Raw genomic sequence first — 20647 nt, forward strand, 5'->3', positions numbered from 1 at the left:
ATAAAAAAAACTTTAAAATGAGCCTTAAATGGTATTTAGGTATATGTATTTGGGTTTATTTATTTATTTGTTTATTTATATATTTAATCACAAATTATATCATACTTTAATTGTTTGGGGTTTTTTTTTTTTTTTTTTTTTTTTTTTTAACTTTATTTATTTAGATAATCACTTTAAAAAGAAATTAAATTAATACAAAGATAAGAATAAAGGCAAGTGCAATGACAATATAAAGAAATGAAAAAACTAAAAATCCTCCTTGGTTGAACTCGTGACGTAAATTATTTAGACGTCACGTGGCTGACGATTGCGGAAGTAAGAAGCAGCCTTAGCTTCTGCTATCACCAAACTAAAACACAAGATATGGTTCTGTGTTAAGCCTGCAGAGAGTCAGAAATAGTCACAGACATTGAGTTGACTCTGTTGGGTCAGGCAGTTCTTACTTCTTTGTGTGTGACAGACGGCTGACAAGAAACTGAAGAGCCGAGTGACGGAGATGGAGGTAAATGTTGTGTCGAGGGATTAGCTTTAGCTAATGAGGAACAACTTGGTGTGTAACATCTCCCAAGTTAGCTCCTACTTACTGCTCTGTATTTCCATAAATACTCATTAAACTGGTTCCTAATGGTTGAATTACGTTATGCAGCTAACACCTAGCTGTATTTATATTGTTCACCAAACTGTTGTAATTAGCTATGTATATTATCACAATGTTGTCATACACATAGTTCCCACTAATATTTTATTTTATTTATGTTTTAACTTCGCTATTCCGTGTATTTTGGTTGTTGTTACTTAAAACTGTGTTTTTAAAAAGGGAAACGGAGCAACATAAATGTTTCTGAAGCAAAATGCACTCTGATATTGTTTTGTTTGCCACATCTGACCTTCTTACAATGTTTATATACTTGAAGATTTCTACACTGTCTCCACTGTGCATTATGATGTGTTTGTCATGATTTGTTTTTTCTTTTCCCCCTGTGACTACAAGGATCCTGGAGGTACAGCGGCAGAATCAGTGACTCCATCATCAGCAGGTGCTTCCAAATCAAAGGTATTGTACCTTATTAAACATTACATATAACAAACAATATAACAATTTTGTATCAAAACATTATTTGATGGATCAAGTGACGAGTTTGTATTTGCTACTCATTGGTGTTGATTTCGATTCTCCTCTTTTCTACCTCCTTAGTTGGACACACTGTCCAAAGATGATCTCATCAAATATGCCAAAAAGCAGATAGCTGCTATGCAAAAGATGAAGAACAGATGTGCAGGTAGATATAAATGTTGTTTGGTTGAGTAACTTTGGAGCTATGGGATTAAATATGTTCAAGTTTGCAACATGACATTATTTGTCTTTTCAGACTTGGAAAAAGAACTTGAAACTCTCAAACAACAATCCCAGAGCAGTACCAGCAGTTTAGAGGATGCTTCTTTAATACAGGTTTGTCTCTAGAGCAATATAACATCGATGGAGTGTCACACATGCTAGCGTACTGTTAACATGCTGTTTTCTGTTTCCCTGCTTCATTGTCTGGGTTGTTGTTGTTATTAGGAGCTGACTGAGAGGATGGATGCCTTACTACTGGAGAAGGCAGAAACTCAACAAAGTCTTGCACTCGCCCGTAAAGGACTTGAGAAGACCAAGCAGCAAGCAAAGGTAATGTACACCGTGTGATGCTTAATCTTGGTTCTAGATATGTTTTTAATACCTGAAGAGTTTTCATATATTCATGAATTCTATTGTATGTTTAGATTAAAGCTGGGCTGTCATAAAACAAGTGAATACCTCTTGTATTGTGCAGGATGATCTGTTGGAGCTTCAAAGTGAGCATGATCGCTTAATGGAAGATCAGCAAAGGAAAATCAAAACCCTAGAGGCCAGCATTGAGGAGTCTAACAACAAACACAAAGAAGAAGTGTCTCATTTCCAGAAATTGCTGATGGAACGAGAAGAAAATGACCGACGGAGGGAAAGTGAACGAGAGAAGGAGCATCAAGCAGATAATGCGTGTGCAAAAGAAAGAGCAGATGAGATCAGACTCCATCTAGAAGCTCAGCTGGAAGCCCTTCGAGCTGAACTGAAGGTGAGCCAAGAGAGAAATTCCCAGGAGATTGCTGAATTAGAGGAGAACCACCAAAGGGAGTTAACTAAGGCCCAGCAGGAGGTGGAGAACCTGAAGGAGGAACTGGCTCAGAAGAGTGTGCAGCATGAGGAGGAAATGAGAGCTCTGGAGGAGGACTACGAGATTGAGAGAGAGCGTCTCTTGTTGCTCCACGAGGAGCTAACTGAGCAGCTTGCTCTCAAAGGTACACTATTTTGTGTTTGTGACTCCTCCAATCCAAGCAGCGTTCTGTACTGTGTATTCATCACTTTCTTTCAGTTGTAAATAAAGTGATATTCAGCCTGTATTTTTCTCCATTCTTTAGACAGCTACCTCCAGGATGTTCAGGAGGAAGAAGAGGAACCTCCCCGTGGTTCAGGAATCGCCAAAATGTTGGAACTGTCTGGGTGCAGTCAGGCTGACACCCCTCCCGCTGATGGTGAGGAGACGGAGACCTGCCGACTGAAGGTGACCCTGGACGATCTACAAACCCAGAACACCATGTTACAGGATGAGCTAACCCTACTCAGTAATGTGAAGGGGGAGCTTGAGGCAGAGCTGGAGAAGATCAGGGAGGAGTTTCAGCTGGAAAAAGAAGAGTTGGAGTTTAAAATCAATGAGCTGCAAATGGCTAAAGATAATGCTTGTACTGAGCGTGCAGGGGCCCTGGATCCTGACCAACAAGAGGCGCTTGGACAGTTGAAAGAAGCAGAAATAAGTCCAAATCAAGACCAAAACTCTCTGTGTTTAGACGAACAGCGCAGGCTGAACCAGGAGCTCAGAACCCAAAGTGAAGCTTTGACCAGAGAGCGAGACTCTGCCATTGCCGAGTGCCATCACATGAGGGACATACTTCAAAGTGTGGAGGCAGAATTAGGTGAAAAAACCAAGGATTTTGTTTTACAGTACCAAGCCATGAAAGAACAAGGAGCAAATACTGTGCAAGAGCTCCAGCAAAAGATTGAACAGCTCAGTCAGGATCGAGATGAACTGATGGCAAAGATGAGAGAGGTTACAGAGGAGAAAAGCACTCTGATGGAGAATATGCAAGACCTAAAGCGGAAGCTTGAAGGTGCCTCGGCTGACAATAAGAAACTTCTTTCTTCCAATGAGGAGCAAACAACTTTAGCCTGTGAGTTGAAACAATCTGTAGAAAGCCTGATGAGGCAGAATGAGGAGATCTGCTCCCAGCTAGAAACGAAGGAGCACCTGATTCACGGTCTGAATGAAACAAACGGCACACTGACGGAAGAACGGGATGAAATACAACATCTGCTGAAGCTTAAAGAGGAAGAAATCCAACAACTGAACAATGAGAGAACACAAGAAATCCAGAAGCTTGTGGAGGAGAGAGACCTAGAGACACGACTGCTTCAAGACGAGAAAGAAAAACAGCTGAAAAACTTGAAATTAGAAGCAGAGGATGAAGTAAGATGTCTAAAAGAGGAGAGAGTAAAGGTAGAAGAAAGACTGAAAAATGAGATGGTCGTTCAGGAGGAAGCACTTTCGGCTTTGGAGCAGACAGTGAAGGAGCTCACAGCAGAAAAGGAGGATCTCCATCAGAAGTTGGCAGAGGCTTTCTCAGAGCTTTCCGAGGCTAAGGAAGAAAGAGAGCTTGTGGGCTCCAAGCTGGCGGCTCTAGATTCTCAGCTGGCGCAGGAAACATCTGAAAAACAGCGTCTTGAAGCAAAACTGAATTCCCTGACAGAGGAAGGAAATCAGAGCTGCGCTTCCATGAGAGAGCTGGAGGAGAATCAAACCGAAGGTCTCAATAAGTCAGCTGAAGAGATCATGGAGCTCCAAGCACGCATTGATGAGCTAGAAAAGGAGAGAAACCTGTTGAAGATCCGCCTTGAAGAGGTTCAAGCTGGGGAAGTCTTGGAGGAGATGAAGAAGGACTTGCAGGCTCACATCTCAGACCTGGAAATGGAGAGAAACATGTTAAAAAACAACCTGGAAGAAGTGGCGATGGACGCAGAGGGACTGCAAAAAGACCTTCAGGACATGAAGTCGCTTAATGAGAAGATATGTGTCGAGAACCAGAAACTCCAGGCCCAAATTTCTCTTTTGACTAATGGAGAGGAAGAGAGGGAGGAGGTGGATAGAAAGATGGGAACCATGGAAAAGGAGAGCATAGAGCTCAGAGAGCAGCTGACAGAGAAGGATTCGCTCATATCGCAGCTGAAGACGGAAATGGCAGCTCTCAAGGTGGGTTAGATGTTTATTTTCTGGCAGTGGGAGTTTAATAAGTTTTCTCCAGTTTGACAGTAATGCAGCTCTGATTTAAAGAGAAGACTATGATAATAGTGTTATTATCGTGTTCATTATGTTGTGGTTCGTCACTTTCACAGGGGTCCGATGGCCAGTCTGCTTCTACTGAGGAAAATGCAGCTAATGAGATGACAAAGCAATTAGGTGCGGCTTTACTCAGTATATCATCCTTAAAAAAACTGCTTTTGATTATTAACTCCATTCAGTTCTCTGTGAGATAGATTTAATTTAAGACTGTCACTCAGGCTTTGCGATGTCATCTCCTCGCAGCTCTACTAGAAAACGAAATCAAAGCAAAGGATGAGAGGATCAACAAAATCAAGGCAGTTGCTGTCAAAGCCAAGAAAGAGTTGGACATCAGTAAGAAGGAGGTAATGCAAAGAGCAACAATGCATATAAACTTGAAATGCTAGTTTATTGTTTATTTAGCGAGTGGGGGATTAACGCTTGGATTTCCATGTTACTTACTGTGAAGTCAGTGCAAAGCAGAGCTGAAATCTTCAACAGAAGCTACAAGTTTAGTCCCGCCTTCTTATCAGGTTTATGTCATAGGACGTCATTGTTCCAAGGACCGATGTAGCATATCTGTGGTCTAGATACAGCTATTGCGCAAACTGCATTTATCTGGATTTATTCCACTGAGCCCATTCAGCCTTGTATCAGTTTCATCTTAAGTAGCCGATTACATCTTAGCAGTGTATGTATGATGGAGTGATAGGTATTTATATTTTTATGTGAAATTTATGTCACTATGCAGGGTAAGATGATGGGAATTAAACTTAAGCTGATGAGGAGATGATCAACCCAATACTCGAAGTGTAGATCAAATACTTGGTTCCTGGAGACTTGCTTCTTCTACAAAGAGGAAAATGTATGAATTACATTAAATGGAAAAGTAGAGTTAATGGCTACATTATATTATTTCAGTTATTGTAAATGCACAGATTTACTCCTCTGCTGAGCAATTTTGTATTATTTTTGTTTGTTTGTTTTTCCCATTATAAAAGACCAAAAGAGGATCTGCACAGGAATGAGTAGCATCATTTCCAAATGTTTTTATTTTATCTGGTTTTTTTTGGTTGGGATAAATGTTGCAGAGTGGACATACTTCTACATTGAGAGATTCATATTGCAGATGATTTTATGGCTCGTTTCCACTGAAGCAAAGCCTGAGGTCAGCAGTTTAAAGATGGGTGTTGTCTTTCTGCACTGTGAATCTTATGTTTTAAGATCGGGAGGGGTCAACTCGTTACTAAAACACACTGTCTTTCTTGTCCTGTGAAGCCTTGGAGTTTTGGGATTTGGGTTTTTTGTTTTTTTTTTGGTGAAAACTGCTTTTTGCCTTTATGAGTGCTGTCGAGTTTCTCCTGCAACAACTTTATTGTTCTGAGTGGGATGGGCTGATCTGAAGGGAGAAAATAGCTTTTCAGCCTCAGTTAACCCTCCTTTTATTTAGTTTTTGGGACAATTACACAGTAGACAGTAAAGCTGCTCAGTACAAGAGTACAGTAATTGTGTACAATACATGTTTGTGTGTGTTTGTGTGTGTTATATGAATTATCTTATATGATATGAATTATCTTTTTTTTTCAGATTTTAAGTCTCAGGCAGGAAGTAGATTCACTGAAAGCAGAGAGGGAGAAGGTGAACAGTTCTATGAAAGATATCATCCATGGTGCAGAGGGTTACAAGGTAAGCAGGAGCAGTCTCCTACCAACACACAACAGGAAGTTCTTTGGATATATGATGGAAGTAAGGATGTAATTAGTGCACTAATTCATGCAATTTATTTATTTATTTATTTATTTTTTGGAGGGGGGGGGGGAGTTTGGCAGATATTAGGTTTATTTTATCAGTCTCATAAAAAAGAACTTTTGAATATTATACAGAGGCCCCCCTCCCCCTCTTTTTCTATTTTATATAAAGACTAATCCTAGTGATGTATTTCTTCTTCAGGTTACATTTTGTAATAGAGCATTAATTACAATATTTTAATCAATACTTTGTACTGTGTAATATTTCAGATTACAATTCTGTATACTCTTCCTTGCTCGGTTTTTTCTCAACAAATCACCAGAAAGCCAGGAGCACTATGTCTGCATGTGCGTGAGGTGTTTCACCATCTCATAAACAAAGAGATGGATAAATGTTCTGTATTTCCCTCATCCAGCAGAAAACTGACAGATTTAGCTGAACATTTTATTCATTCTATGCTTTGCTAATTGGCAAGTGAAATCATTTTTAAAACAAACTTTCAGCCTCATATTCCCAGTTGTCTCCATAAAAAGCCCCCAGACTGCAGCGTGTTTTACAAACTGTGTCTCCATCAAAGAGGAAACCGCTCTGTTGTGTCTAATGAAGGTTTTGTCCCGTACTTAATTATAAATGCAGCTGATATCCGAGATGCATGGTGTTTACCTTCGCTGAGCCGTTCACCCGACCTCCACTGATGAATATTGAAGTTCTGTGTGTTTGTGTGCATTTAGAACCTGCAGATAGATTACGACCGACAAACAGAGCAACTGGATAAGGAAAGAGAGAAGGTGGAGGCGGCAGAGAGACAGATTGCTGAGCTGACCAAACGACTCAGCAGTGCTGTCACACAGGTAACGGGGATGCACACTCAATCAGACGCACACGCACATTACCACTAGCCAACACACAAAACGCTCTCAGCCTCCAGTAAATCAGTGAGACTTTGTCCAGTAATACATCTCAGCAATACTTATAGCATAACTCAGCTTCCATATGATTTACAGGGGGTCATTTTAGCTAGCTACACTTTTCCCAGGTAGATCTGACAGCCCGGCGCCCACAAATAGCCCATCAGATGTGACTGGGTGAGCAAGGGAGAAATTGTTTTTATATAAACTCCTTTCCCCTAAGCTCATAACTGTCTCTTTCCAATGAGAGAACAGGCAGGTAAATGGAGCGGGGTATAGCCTCCATCTGCTGTGTGCTGGCGCGACAGCATTTTCTCAGACGCAGTTTTCTTCTCATATGCACTCGCGATTCTCCAGGGTCGCACTCAGACCGGAGCTAGTTAGAGATCTGAGAGCACATCCCGGCGTCTCTGTTTACCAATCATGAGTCTCAGTGTTTAGCTGACAGCTGATTGGAGATGGCTGCTGCTGCCGCTTGTTTAGTGTTCCTTGCAGAGAAAACCCACAGAGCCTGCTGCTGTCAGATTCACATGGTTGACTTTCAGAAGTGTCACGTGCGCTCACTCAGGTTTGGAGCATTTGTCAACAAGCGCATTTTTCTGGTGAAAACCTCCCCTATGAAAGAAGTGAAGCAAGCATTCCTCTTTTCATTCTTTTTATTTTACTTTTAAAGATGTTTTCTGTCTTCAGCGCGCAGAAAATAATCTCTAGCAGTCTTGAATTTCTCAGGGATGAATTAATAAAAACTGAGCTTTGGTCTGAGTTTCAGCTTTTCACTTGGGAGTATATTTCCTTTTTTGCAGAAGGAGACACTTAACGGTGAAAAGGAAGACCTGTTGGCTGGTTTGGAGACCACGAGGAGCACAGTAAAGCAGCTGGAGGCCAAGAACCAGGAGCTGCAGAAACAGTTAACAAACCTGGACAGGGAGTTGATAGCTGAGAGAGCCATGAAAGAGCAAAAGCAGAAGGTACAAATAATTGGATGCATTGGACTAAATGGTTAAATTTACACTAGAACCACACATTGGTAGATTTTTACAAAAATAATTTTATCATTTAACCACAGTAAGAATAATTTAGTAGTCAAATAACGTCTGGTCAGCAGTGTTATAATTTCCGGTTTTACATCACTCCGGTGATGTAAAACGTACAGTTTACACAAGTCTTTTAACCATCTGATGCAGTGTGTGTTTGTTTGCATCTCCAGGACTTGTCATCTGCCACAAAGGAGGTGGAAGAGCTGACAGCCCAGCTCCACAAGCAACAGCAGCAGTCTCAGCAGACTGCCCAGGAGCTGGAGCAGCTACGCAAGGTGCGCACACACACACACACACATGCACACACAAATGTGTCTCAGAGGGCCGATCCAGTCAAGCAACTGAGCTGGTGATGGTCGGCCCGAAGCTACAGTGGCACCTCACAGAAGGAGAGAGAAAGCTGCTCAAGCCCTCAGTGTAGGAGGCGCTGTTACTTTTCCATTAGTGCAGACCTACATGTTACAGCAGTGTACATGAAAGCTGCCTGGAGGTCTGACTCTGTCTTGTGTCCACTTTGTTAATACGGCTAAAGAGACAGACGTTTTGAGACTGATGTTGTCACTGATATTTTTTTTTAAGAAAAGGAGTGAAAACCAGTCAATTTCCTGCTTTTTTTCCACATTTTTGTAGCAGAGAAAAAGATTGCGTTGTGTCTTACCTTATTGTTGTGATATTTTTCTTATGAATTTACAGCTTTTATAAGGTTTGGTCGAATCTATCTAAGAAAGATGTTTAAAAAGTGTTTTCGGTCTTGTCTTAAAACAACCATTTTACTTGTATGACAGAACAGTCCAACATTGGAACCAGTAACTATGCAGTTTGTTTCATAAAGACATGTGCATGTGTCTGCTGCAACAGGCATGGCGTCTGAACTGGAGATGTCATGTTTGTGGTCACAGATGATGTCACAGTTCCTTCGATGATGTAGTGGTTATATAAGCCTAAAGCACAGTGCAAGACGACCGTCCTGAATGGGACACTCATTTCCCCAGCAAAGCACCATCAGGACTGAAAACAATAAAAAAAAAATCAAAATTAACTATTGATTTTTTTTTTTTTTATCTTTTTTAACTGTTAAAAATTATTTTAACACATTTCATGTTGTTTCAGATAATAAATTAAATGCAAACAAGAGGAGGATTGATGTTGAAAATTTTTTATTTTTAGTCTGTTTTTCCTAAAAGTGGCCGAAACATTTCTCAGATGGTCCAATGTGTCTCATCTGCTTGTAGGAGGCGCAGCAGAGCTCCCTGCTGGACATGGAGATGGCCGACTATGAACGTCTGGTGAAAGAACTCAATGGAAAGCTCTCAGAGAAAGACGAGTGTGTTGAGGAGTTAAAGGCCCAGATAAATGCATTAAACCAGAAACAGGAGATGCTGATGCAGGAAATTGGTATGAATAGCATGTTTATTTACTGCATGACCTTCCTCTTTGAGCAGTTATTTTTCATTTCACTTCACATTTTTATTTAATATTGCAGTGTGAAGTAGTTTAGGCATTGTATGATTATATAAAAATAAACATTAGGACAGTGTGATAATTACTATTAATTACTGAAAAATTCATTATAGTCTGCATTCCAAACAAAGCAGAACGTTTGTCAGTGCACATGTTCCTGGTACATTCATTATATTGATGCACATGTCGGAGCTCAGCTACATCAATGATGCCAACTTAGCTGCTTCGTCGTACGCTGCAGACCCTTTCATAGACTATTTTTTTTTAAAAAAAGCAATTATTGACAAATGTAGCGACTTTTTCTGGCGTTATTGGAGACGTTCAGAGAGTGACATGAAAGCACAAATCATTTACACAGCTGATAGTAAAATTACTTCATAAGTGAGCTAAAAGAAGGACTTTAGTAAAAATACTTGATTTATTTTACATTCTGGGAAGTAGTTTGATATTAATTGCAGGTTCATATAAGCAAAGTTTATATTCAGTTATTTCAAACCTCTTTTCTAAGGTTTTCCTTCTTTGTGTTTTATATCAAACTCTGTAAAAGCAGCACGATGATGGCTTAAAGTATAAATATTATTGAAACCTCATTTGCATTTTATTTGTCTTACTGCAAGTGTGTACATGTGTCTGTTCATGCATATGATGTGTCTCCAGAGGCTTTAAAGTCCCAGCTGGACCAGGAGGAAGAGAAGACCTCCAAGATTAAACAGCTGCTAGTGAAGACCAAGAAGGACTTGGCTGACGCAAAGAAACAGGTTTGTGTTGGTGTGTGTGTGTGTGTGTGTGTGTGTGTGTGTGTGTGTGTGTGTGTGTGTTTTGCTGGTTTACCCCAAAGGATGTTCTGTTACTGTGTGGAAACACACCGTCTTATGAATGTAAATGATCTTTTTCAGCCATATTTTGGAAGGCCTTGAAAATGTAGGAAATAGTCAGTCATTCCTCTGTCCTGATGTTGTTTCATGGCTGAGTGTTTTTCACTGTCTGCATCAATGTGAATATGTGTGTTCACACATGCAGGAAAGCTCCCTCATGGTGCTGCAGGCTTCTCTGAAAGGAGAGCTGGAGGCAAACCAACAGCAGCTGGAAAGCTCAAAGGTAACACACCCAGTAATCATTTCTGTTGTCCCTCTTGATTAAATAAAGAGAATAAACTGATAAGATTTCGCTCGAACACATGGCACTGACAGAAATGTTTACTTTTCTGTGTGTAGATTGAGATGTGTGAGCTGACAGCTGAGCGCCATCGCCTGCAAGAACAGCTGAGATCTACTTTGGAGCAGCAACAGAGAACCTGCAGCTCCCTGCACCAACATATCCACACTCTGCAGCAGGAAAGAGACACTGCTAAGGTACACAGGTTGGATTTTCCTTCGCCAACTGCGTTTTAATGCACAGCTCTATCGCGACGTATAATTCAGAGTGCTACTTAAGGACAATTACACTTTTATTTTTGAGATGTTGCACCCATACTTGGTTGAAATTAATTGAAGGGTGCAGCGTGTCATACTCACAAGAGACCATTGACAAATGGAGCTGCACCTAATGACTATTTTCATTATTAATTTCTCAATTACTTTTAATTAATAGTCAACTCTTTAATGTCAACAGTGTTTCAAAAGTACCTTAGTCATATTCTAAGTGGCTGATCTGACAGCTGCTAATAGCCTGTTTTATATGACCAACAATGCAAGATCAAAACTATTTGATCTACGTTAAACTGGGACTTAAACCAGTGAGTTGTTTCATAGCTGCATTGCATTTTTTTTCAATCTTCTGTGCAACAGCCAATTCAATTCAATTCAATTCAACTTTATTTATATAGCGTCAAATCACGGCAATGCCATCTCAAGACGCTTTACAGACAGAGGGGAAAACATAATGAAGGCCAATTCATAACAGCCTATATAAGGAAACCAACAGATTGAGTTGAGTCCAACTCAATCTCCCATCCTGAGCAAGCACACTGGCAACAGTGGGAAGGAAAAAAACTCCCTTTTAACAGGAAGGAAACCTCCGGCAGAACCCGGCTCAGGACAGGCAGCCATCTGCCTCTGCTGTGTGGGGGGAAGAGGACAGAAAGACAACAGACAACAGGAACTGCTACTCCCGGCCAGGGAGACCTGCTGAGACAGGAGACATACATGTTAATGATGCAACACTGTTATTGGGGGGGGGGGGTAAAAGAAAGAGATAAAGAGAAAAAGAAAGAAGCTCAGTGTATCAGGAAATGTCCCTCAGCAGTCTAAACCTATGGCAGCATAACTAAGGGATGCTAACCATCCCTAGCTATAGGACTTATCAAAAAGATAAGTCTTCAGCCTAGTCTTAAAGGTGGGGAGGGTGTCTGCTTCCCTAACATTAACTGGGAGCTTATTCCATAAGAGAGGGGCCTGATAACCAAAGGCTCTGCCTCCTGCTCGGCTCTTTGAGACTCTAGGAACCACAAGTAAGCCTGCAGTCTGCGAACGAAGTACTCTACTTGGTATAGAAGGAACAATGAGGTCTTTGATATATAGTGGTGCCTGGTTGTGGAGGGCTTTATATGTAAGGAGAAGGATTTTAAATTCTATTCTAGATTCAACAGGCAGCCAATGAAGAGAGGCTAAAACTGGAGAAATATGATCTCTCATGCTGGTTCTGGTCAGGACTCTGGCTGCAGAATTCTGGATCAGCTGAAGGCTTTTCAGGGCATATTTAGGACAGCCCAGTAATAGAGAGTTACAGTAATCTAGTCTCGAAGTAACAAAAGCGTGAACCAGTTTTTCTGCATCACTCCGAGACATCATTCACATGTCTCAGTGAATGATGCCGTTATTTCTCATAAAACATCTTCTGTATCAGGAGCTGTTTTCAAAATGGTAAAAAGAAATTGATTGATGGGGTTATTTTCTGTCAATTAAGACAAATGATCATAAAATAATTGGTTATGGACAACTAAACCATAGATAATGAATGATGAATCAGTAATGATTGTAAAATGCATACATGTCAGGGTGACTGTCCACCATCTTCCATTATCGTGGTAAAAAACTCTGATTGGTATTAAATAAGCAAGAGTTTCTACATCAGTTAATCTGAACTGTAGGTCTTTGATTAATATAATAGCCAGTTTGTTCAAATCAATAAGTCTCTATTTACTGTATTTCCACTCAGTATTCTCCTTTCCCCTTTTTATTTTTTATTATCTTGTCTATCATGTTGGCGTGCATGGCTCAAACTAGCTCCCATTAATAAGAGAAATTCTGCCTGAAGATGATGATGATGATGAAATACAAACAGAAGAAATTGTTTAAAAAAAAAAAAAAAAAAGGCTATGTACTCTGAGTAAAAAAAAATTACTTGGTCTTTTTAATGGAGCCTTTCCAGGGATCGATAGAAAAAATGAGACTGGTAATGGATTTTTTTTTTTAAAAATAAAGAAACGAGAGAATTTCTCAGCAGAATGACATTAAAATGCTACTTATTTATCTGTAACAGTCAAACTGGGTAAACCTCTTCGTCTGTCATTTGATATTCAGCAGTAACGTGATGTTTTATGTCAGCTGTTAAATGCAAGTGTGTGTGTGTGTTGAATCAAGGCTGAGCTTTCAGAAACAACAGCAGAGTTTGAGAGTTACAAGGTGCGAGTTCACAACGTACTCAAACAGCAGAAGAACAAAACCAGCGCCCAGAGTGAGGGAGACTCGGGGAAGCAAGAGAGGTGGGTGACAGTCAGAAAACATAACTGTGTGTTGCATCATATCAACTGTTTGAAAAGTAGTTTACAGTTTCTGGGACATATTTATGACGTTCTATTGAGATTTCAGGTGTTAAATAGATAGAACGTATACAGCAAATGTCACACAATGATTTGCATTTTCAGCTAATCTATTTACAGCCTACAATAAATAAAACTAAGACTACATGTTAAAAGCACAACTGTGAATGTAGCCTGAATATGATGACTGTGTGGTGTGTGTTGCAGGGAGCAGTTGTCGTCGAAGGTAGAACAGCTGAGGACCAGACTGGCGGAGAGTCAGCAGAGCCTCCAGAGCTGCACAGCGGAGCTCCAACAGCTCCAAACTGAGCACGATACTCTCCTGGAGAGACACAATAAAATCCTGCAGGAAACTGTTAGCAAAGAGGCCGAGCTCCGCGAGAGGTGAACTCATAAAGCTTTGGCTTCGTTGTTTTATCCCATCTTGTCTGGAATGTCAATGACTTCCTTTTCTGTATGGTTATTCATGTTTCCATCTCAATTTATCCAATGTGATTTTTAAGGCAACTGCTGGGAAAACCTGATTGGACCTGGCAAATACTTGTTTCTATTCTTCCTACCATTTGCCATGTACTGATTCTCATCTTAAAGAGCAGTGTCTTAATCCTTCTCTCTGTCTCCTCATCCAGGCTTTTGTCATTACAGTCGGAGAATGTGGCCCTGCGATCAGACATGTCCCAGGCTCAGGCTGACCTGTCTTCCCAGGTGGAAACCCAGCGGCAGACCTACAGGGAGCAGCTGAGGAAGCTGCAGGACGATCACCGGGCTACCGTGGAGACCCTGCAGGGACAGCTGACCCGAGTCGAGGAGCAGCTTTTCAACCTGCAAAGCCAGAACAGTAAGCATGGAGGAGAGGCATTAATGAACCTCCTGATTCTTTCCTCTTCTTTCTGCTACCCAAAAACTCAGCAGAAAGTTATCATATAAGGAGATAATTCAAAGCATCAAGTGGTTTACAACCTTTTCTGTCTTGTTTATTCTTCGCTTCTGTGAGAGGAATGATGGGAGGCAGAGAGGGAAGAGGGAAGGGGTTTGTCAGTAGAGCAGCACTGAGAGCTCATTCATCACCTCCCACACAGCTGCCCTCTGGAGTCATGCAGCAGATACACACTGTAATGACTAGGACAGACAAGTGTGTGTGTGTGTTCTCTCTCACTACTTCTTGGCCAGATGTTGGCAAGACTCCTCAGCTCTGTTCCTGCCTCACAGTGTGGCAAACAGCTCACTGTGGCATCTGGAGGGACTCATCATTAGTGGCTCACACATGGACAGCAGGATCAGCCTGATGTGCAGCGCCAGTAATGATGTTTATTAAAGTCATATTTGAGTCACTTTAATTCTATATTTGAATTTAATTGCTGCTAAAAATGCAGATGGATTTAGCGTTGGTGTGTTTTGCGGGCCCTGTTAGACAGGTGGGTCGTAAAACTACAAGATTTTTACTGCCTCATTTTTTTCCCTCAATAAATCAGATTAAAAAACATTTAAACTGATCAATGTGCATCATCCTGCTCACTCTTAATTTATTCTCTAATCAAAAAGTCTTCATAAAGTGCAAATTTTGTTGATGCCGTTCAGTTTTTGCAAGAATAAATTAGTCCACATCCTCTGTTGGCTTGTTATAAGAAGACATATTGCTGTGTGTTGAGTCTGGGACAGGATAGGAAGAAGGAATGTTCCCTTTAAACACTTTCTACATGTCTGCTGTGGAGTGTTTCAGTATTGCCTTGGGTTGATGGCCCATCTCAATGAGGCCATCTACTGGTCCAGAGTCATATTAACTCTGTGGAGGTGGGTCTTGCTCTTCTTTCAGCTGAACAGACAGCCAGACTGGAGGGAGGGAAGTGATGACATAGGTTGAGTATGGCCCTTAGACTCAGTCATAAGTTCATGAATCACAGTCTTCTCTGCTGTCCACCTACTCTCTGAAGTCTCATCCCTTCCTATCATCCTTTTCTGCACACTTGTTATGACTTCTTACAGAAGGTGAACTGGAAATGCCCTGATGTATAACCCATTCTTACAGACAGATGTGTGCGTATATTTTCAGTGGGAACATTTTTGCACCAAGTGTGGGATTTATTATCTTGTATTTATATTTAGAAATGTTATTTTACGGTACATAAGAACAGCCACGTCCACATACTGGTTCTAATGATAGAACTGGGAAACTGGATCATTTTTCCAGACATTGCAATCTCAGCATTTGTTAGTCATTTTTTGTCAGTCTTTATTTGGTTGAAAAAATATTCAATGAGTAATCTCACAAAAAATATCCATTATTATCCAAGTGTTTTTTATCACAAACAGAAGACAGGTTGGATATTCACTTACCCCGACTGGACTGCATTACATCATCTGTATTGGATGCATTTCCTCTCTCCACACCAAAACATATTTATTTATCTGGAAATATTCAACAGGTCAATGTTGATCTGATGATCAGATCATGACACTGGGAATATGTGAGCAATATGTCAAAGTAACCTTAATTTTCTATAATGTTTCTACAGTTAATGATAGCTCCAAAGTTTCCCTCGTGTCCCTTATAATGTCAGAATGGCAGAAGATAGTCGCTCACAACTGGGAGGAATTTGTGAAATGTTCGCTACAAGGCTTGAAGAGTCTAGGAATTGTTTAGTTTTGGCATTACAAAAACTTTGAAAACCCTTTGACCCATTTATTTCCCCATCATTTACTTTTTGAGACCTTGCAGCAATCAACACAAACATGTCTTATTATTTAAATCCATACAACTTAAACATTTTTAAACTATAATAGATTATGTAATCCAGCAATAATTTAAAAAAAAAACAAAAAAAAAAAAAAAACACTTCATATTAGTTTTGGATTATTATATACTTGCTCTTTTGGTTGTAAATATTATCCTTCCCCATAACCCCAAACTAAACAGCAGTTTACCACTACAAATCACCATGACACAAGTAAAACCAGTATGTGTTTTCCTCTTCCCCGCAGGTTCAGCGTTGGTCCAGTCAAGCCGTAAGCCGCTAGCATCAGACATGCAGCGCAGAAGCACTGATCAGAACCAAGCAGGGTTTGGAATAATGCCCATGAGCGACCTCCAATCTATGGCCAGAGAGGAGGGAGAGGGGATGGAGACATCAGAGACTGAGAGATCCTCCCCAGCTCTCACACCTCTGCCCTCTCTGGAGCAACTACTCACATCCCCAAACCCCAAACAAGGTACGTGTGAAAACACAGGTTCAGTTAATAATTTAGTTAATAAAGGCAGTATGTGTGAATTTTTTCATTCAGGAGTTAAATGTAGTTTAATTATTTCTTAGCTTAAGCAGGACTGAATGGACTGAAAGGTTTTGCTTTAACTTTCCTGGGGCTTTTGTTTCCACTCCAGAACCGTTTGTGTGGACAGTGGAACCAACCAAAGAAGAACTATGTGAAAAGCTGAGCACAGCCACCCGAAGCATGGAGCATATGAACAGCCTGCTTCATGAGACCGAGGCCACGAATGCTGTTCTTATGGAGCAGATCAGTGTATGTAGAAATATCCTTTACATAATGAAATATATATAACTGCAAAATCATAATAGTTTATCAATCTAAGAATTTCAGCAATATAATAATTTTAATTTAACTTCACAAGCCAAAATCTATTGAAAATGTTTAATTTGCTTGAACAGAAATCCAATACACACTGATATGCTGTTGTTGTTTTTTTAATCAGCTGTCTTTCCTGCTGGTATCCACACCAGTTTGAAGACATTACTGAACTGGTCTGTATGCACCAACAGTGATGTCAAACAGCCTGGTGTTGTTCATAGTCCCTTCTTTGTCCAGAAGAAAGTAGAACTTGTGTCCTTTGACTCTGAGCGGGATGAATGATGGGGACTCCCGTCTGTGGGCGTGACAGGCTACCTGAGACAGAGGGACTGTGATGCTCCAGCCTTGGCCTGGTCCCAGAGGGGACTGTGTGCAGACTGTGACCATCTTCCCTCCCTGGTGTAGAACCACTTTGCTCACAGAGCGCCGACAGAAAAGAGCTCCGAGTCCGACTATTCCTGCTGCTACTGCCAAGCATCCCAGCGTGAAGCCGTACCTCCAGGCGGCTGACCCCAGGTTCATCTCAAAACTCCACATCCCAGCCAGACCCGTGGTGGTGGGCGCTTTGGCTTTTCCCTTCCCCTTCGTTTCGCCTGTGTCTTTGAGTCCGGTGTAGGCGAAGTGGGCTAGGTATGTCCAGAAAATGACCTGCCCGCCGCAGAAAACCGCGAGAAGCCGGAAGAAACCGGTTCTGTCGTGCTGGAACAAGGTGACGTCTCTGGGAGGCTGGGTGGAGGAGCAGAAGCTGCGACGGGCACTGACCTGGCAACCTGGGAGCTTCCCCACGCACAGTCCAGACACACGGAGCTGCGTGAACGTGGAAGTGCTGGATGAGGTCTCTGCTGACACATTTAGGAAAAGTCTGGCTTTCTGAGCCATGTTGCCAAGTCGAAACTGGGAGTAAAACTCCAATGCGCCGCGAAGCAGGCGCTGCAACCCCATGCCTCAGTATTTAACCCTATCCACAGCTAAATAATGCCTTATCAATTTGTAATATGTCGTCGCACTCGGTTTTAAACCTTTTCTACCGCATTTCACTCCTTTACGGGAGAGGACGTCGCCATTCTTGTTGTGTGACGTACAGTTATACGCTCACGTAAGATCTCGCGAGACAATCAACCCGCAGTCAAGCGACTCGCATCTAAAAGAAGAAAAAATTAATTCCGAGGATTAAGAGGCCTTACTACGTGAATATTCGGGTACATATGTATGTATATATCTGCAAAGAAATGTTATCCTTGTGTTAATTTTTTTTTTTTTTTTAAAAGAGGCCTTGCTGACAACAAAATATAGTTGATATATACAAACACGTGCATAACATAACAGTTTTAAAAAAATACCTGCATCCTCAGAAATGGCCATCCAGTTGGATCACCAACTAACTGATTGATTGATTAATATATTTTTTTAAAGTTTAATGTAAATGCATGTATTTCTCACTTTCAAATTTAACATACTGCTTTGAAAATGTTTGTCTCTTATATAAGCCTTCGGAAAAAAATTGGACTTGGCCTAACTATTATTAACTTTTTTTTTCTTTATAAATTAAAAAAAAAAAAAAAATTAACAGTGAATAACAACACAAAAAATCTTCCACCATAGATGTGCAGACCTTTTTGAAATGTCTGTGTTATGTAATGGGTCCTTTCTGTCTGCCAGCTGTTGAAGAGTGAAGTGAGACGGCTAGAGCGGAACCAGGAGCGGGAGAAGAGTGTGGCCAATCTGGAGTATCTGAAGAACGTCCTTCTGCAGTTCATCTTCCTGCGCTCTGGCAGCGAGAGGCAGGCACTGCTGCCTGTCATTCACACCATGTTGCAGCTCAGTCCAGAGGAAAAGAACAAACTGGCTGCCATTGCACAAGGTATGCAATAGCTGAACCAAACAAGTTATTTGCCCAAAATGTCGAATAAGATTGTTTTAAGTGGGGGGTTTTTTCTCCACTTTTTCCCCCAAATACCAGTTATCTTTTTAAAGTGACTTTTAAACACTACAATATTGTTTAATGGTATGGATTCCTTTCTTACTAATAAGGTGTCTGAATGCCTGTAAATGTTTTTTCATTTCCAGTGACATGACCAAAGAGCATCTTATGCATCCTAACTCAAACAACCTATGCTTTTATTATTGAATCTCCTCAAGTTAATTAATACTTAACAGTTGCATTATTTATTTCTAACCAGATGTTGTAAACTTTTTTGCAGGTGAGGAGGAAGGGGCAGGGTCTCGGGCCTCAGGCTGGACCTCCTATCTCCACAGCTGGTCTGGAATCAGATAGACTTAATGACCAAACAAGTCGTCATGAAATACCGGGAGCACATTGCAGTGGCATTAATGAGCCTTTTTTCTGTGAGATTCTGTTATAAACAGTGATGCTGCACATTTTAAATGGTTGCAGCGCGGGCATTTATTACCTTTCTGGGATGCAGTCTATGGGACCAAGGAATGTATCAGAGGAGAAAGTGCATGGTAGAGAGGAAAAAAATATATATAATTCAACTGTATTTAGAGCTGAATTTGCACTCCATTTAATGCATTAGTGTATCACCAATGAAAATGACCTGTGACCAATCTGTCCTCCTCAGTCTTATTATTAACACAATGCGTGGAAACATTTATTGAACACTTCCTTGAAGTGAAGGTTACAAAGCATCCTAACAATTATAATCCAAATATTTTTAAAACTAAATTTTGCTCATTAATTGTGAGATTAGGGATTAATGAAGGAGATCATTTTAGACTGGTGTAATATGACTAGAATATAATGAGGTGTTTGGTTACTTTGCAATAATTTGACCAATGGGCTTGTGTTCTGTACATTTATCTGATTATAGGTGAGTTAGTTCAGTGTGTTGACCGTTGAATGTTTTTTTCTACTTAAAGAAAGCCATTACTCATTCCTTCAAGTAGAAGCATCACAAAAGTAGTAAAAATACAAAATGTTATACATTTAGCCAGATTTTGCCTGGAAGATTAAAAAGACAATGAAAAACCTTTAATGCTGAACTCTTAGGGTAAGAGCAGCATTAAACATAATTATCAGCCCTGTCGGCATTTTCTGTCACGTTTATCAGAAAATCAACTTAAAATACTGAGATTCACCTGACCAACAAAATGTCATAATGTTTGTAGTTTTTTCTGACTTGTTTTGCTGTTTACTCATGTCTAGCATTTCCAGCTCATTCATGGTGATGTGTTTCACTCCTGCAGTTGTCATACATTGTATCCCGTAAGGATGTTTGGTTTGTTTAATTTCTTCTTACTCTGTTAGGTTTTTTTTTCTTTCTCAGAAATGCCTGGAACTAATTTGGGAGCACTTAATGGTTGTGCCACAGTTCAATCACTGGATTTGATCTGCACAGCTGCCTTGTTGAAATACCAGTGCTAATAAGAGTAAAAAGAAATCTTTATGTAAACTCTGTTCCCCTATCAGAAAGATATTTATGCATACTTAATGAAGCACATGAAGAGAATTTGCTCATCCATTTTCTCATTCCAGTGGCAGCTTTCGGGATTCATGCACAAGTGAATGTATTTTAACAAAACTTTTATATTTATGATGGTTACTGTCAGCAGAAGCAAGGAGAGATTACCGTGACTATAAAACCTTACCTGTGTAAGAATAAGTAGCGTTAAGTTTCTGCCATCGGTATCTGTAACAGTAGATTCAAAGCAACTGTGATATATTTCCAACTGTACACAATTATAAAGTCAACAAAGACGTGTGATGACAATACTTTGCATTCAGTTGTGCTCTTTTATAAA

At 40.5% G+C, this 20647-nt stretch overlaps 2 protein-coding genes across 2 annotated transcripts; one reads left to right on the top strand and one right to left on the bottom strand.

Moving 5' to 3' along the window:
* Window positions 1-373: 373 nt before the first annotated feature.
* Window positions 374-19547, top strand: gcc2 (GRIP and coiled-coil domain containing 2). Its single transcript, XM_079253904.1, has 24 exons — window positions 374-502; window positions 992-1054; window positions 1196-1280; window positions 1371-1450; window positions 1562-1666; window positions 1812-2316; window positions 2437-4319; window positions 4463-4526; window positions 4653-4753; window positions 5976-6074; window positions 6869-6988; window positions 7849-8013; window positions 8253-8357; window positions 9315-9477; window positions 10201-10301; window positions 10564-10641; window positions 10758-10895; window positions 13125-13246; window positions 13511-13687; window positions 13933-14141; window positions 16283-16510; window positions 16680-16819; window positions 18545-18746; window positions 19087-19547. The coding sequence occupies exons 1-24, from the start codon at window positions 497-499 to the stop codon at window positions 19158-19160; spliced, it is 5013 nt and encodes a 1670-aa protein (XP_079110030.1). The 5' UTR covers window positions 374-496; the 3' UTR covers window positions 19161-19547.
* Window positions 16982-18069, bottom strand: tmem223 (transmembrane protein 223). Its single transcript, XM_079253729.1, has one exon. The coding sequence runs from the start codon at window positions 17825-17827 to the stop codon at window positions 17048-17050; it is 780 nt and encodes a 259-aa protein (XP_079109855.1). The 5' UTR covers window positions 17828-18069; the 3' UTR covers window positions 16982-17047.
* Window positions 19548-20647: the final 1100 nt, after the last annotated feature.

Source organism: Telmatherina bonti (assembly GCF_933228915.1).
Source record: "Telmatherina bonti genome assembly, chromosome: 15".
NCBI classification, from domain to species: Eukaryota; Metazoa; Chordata; class Actinopteri; order Atheriniformes; family Telmatherinidae; genus Telmatherina; species Telmatherina bonti.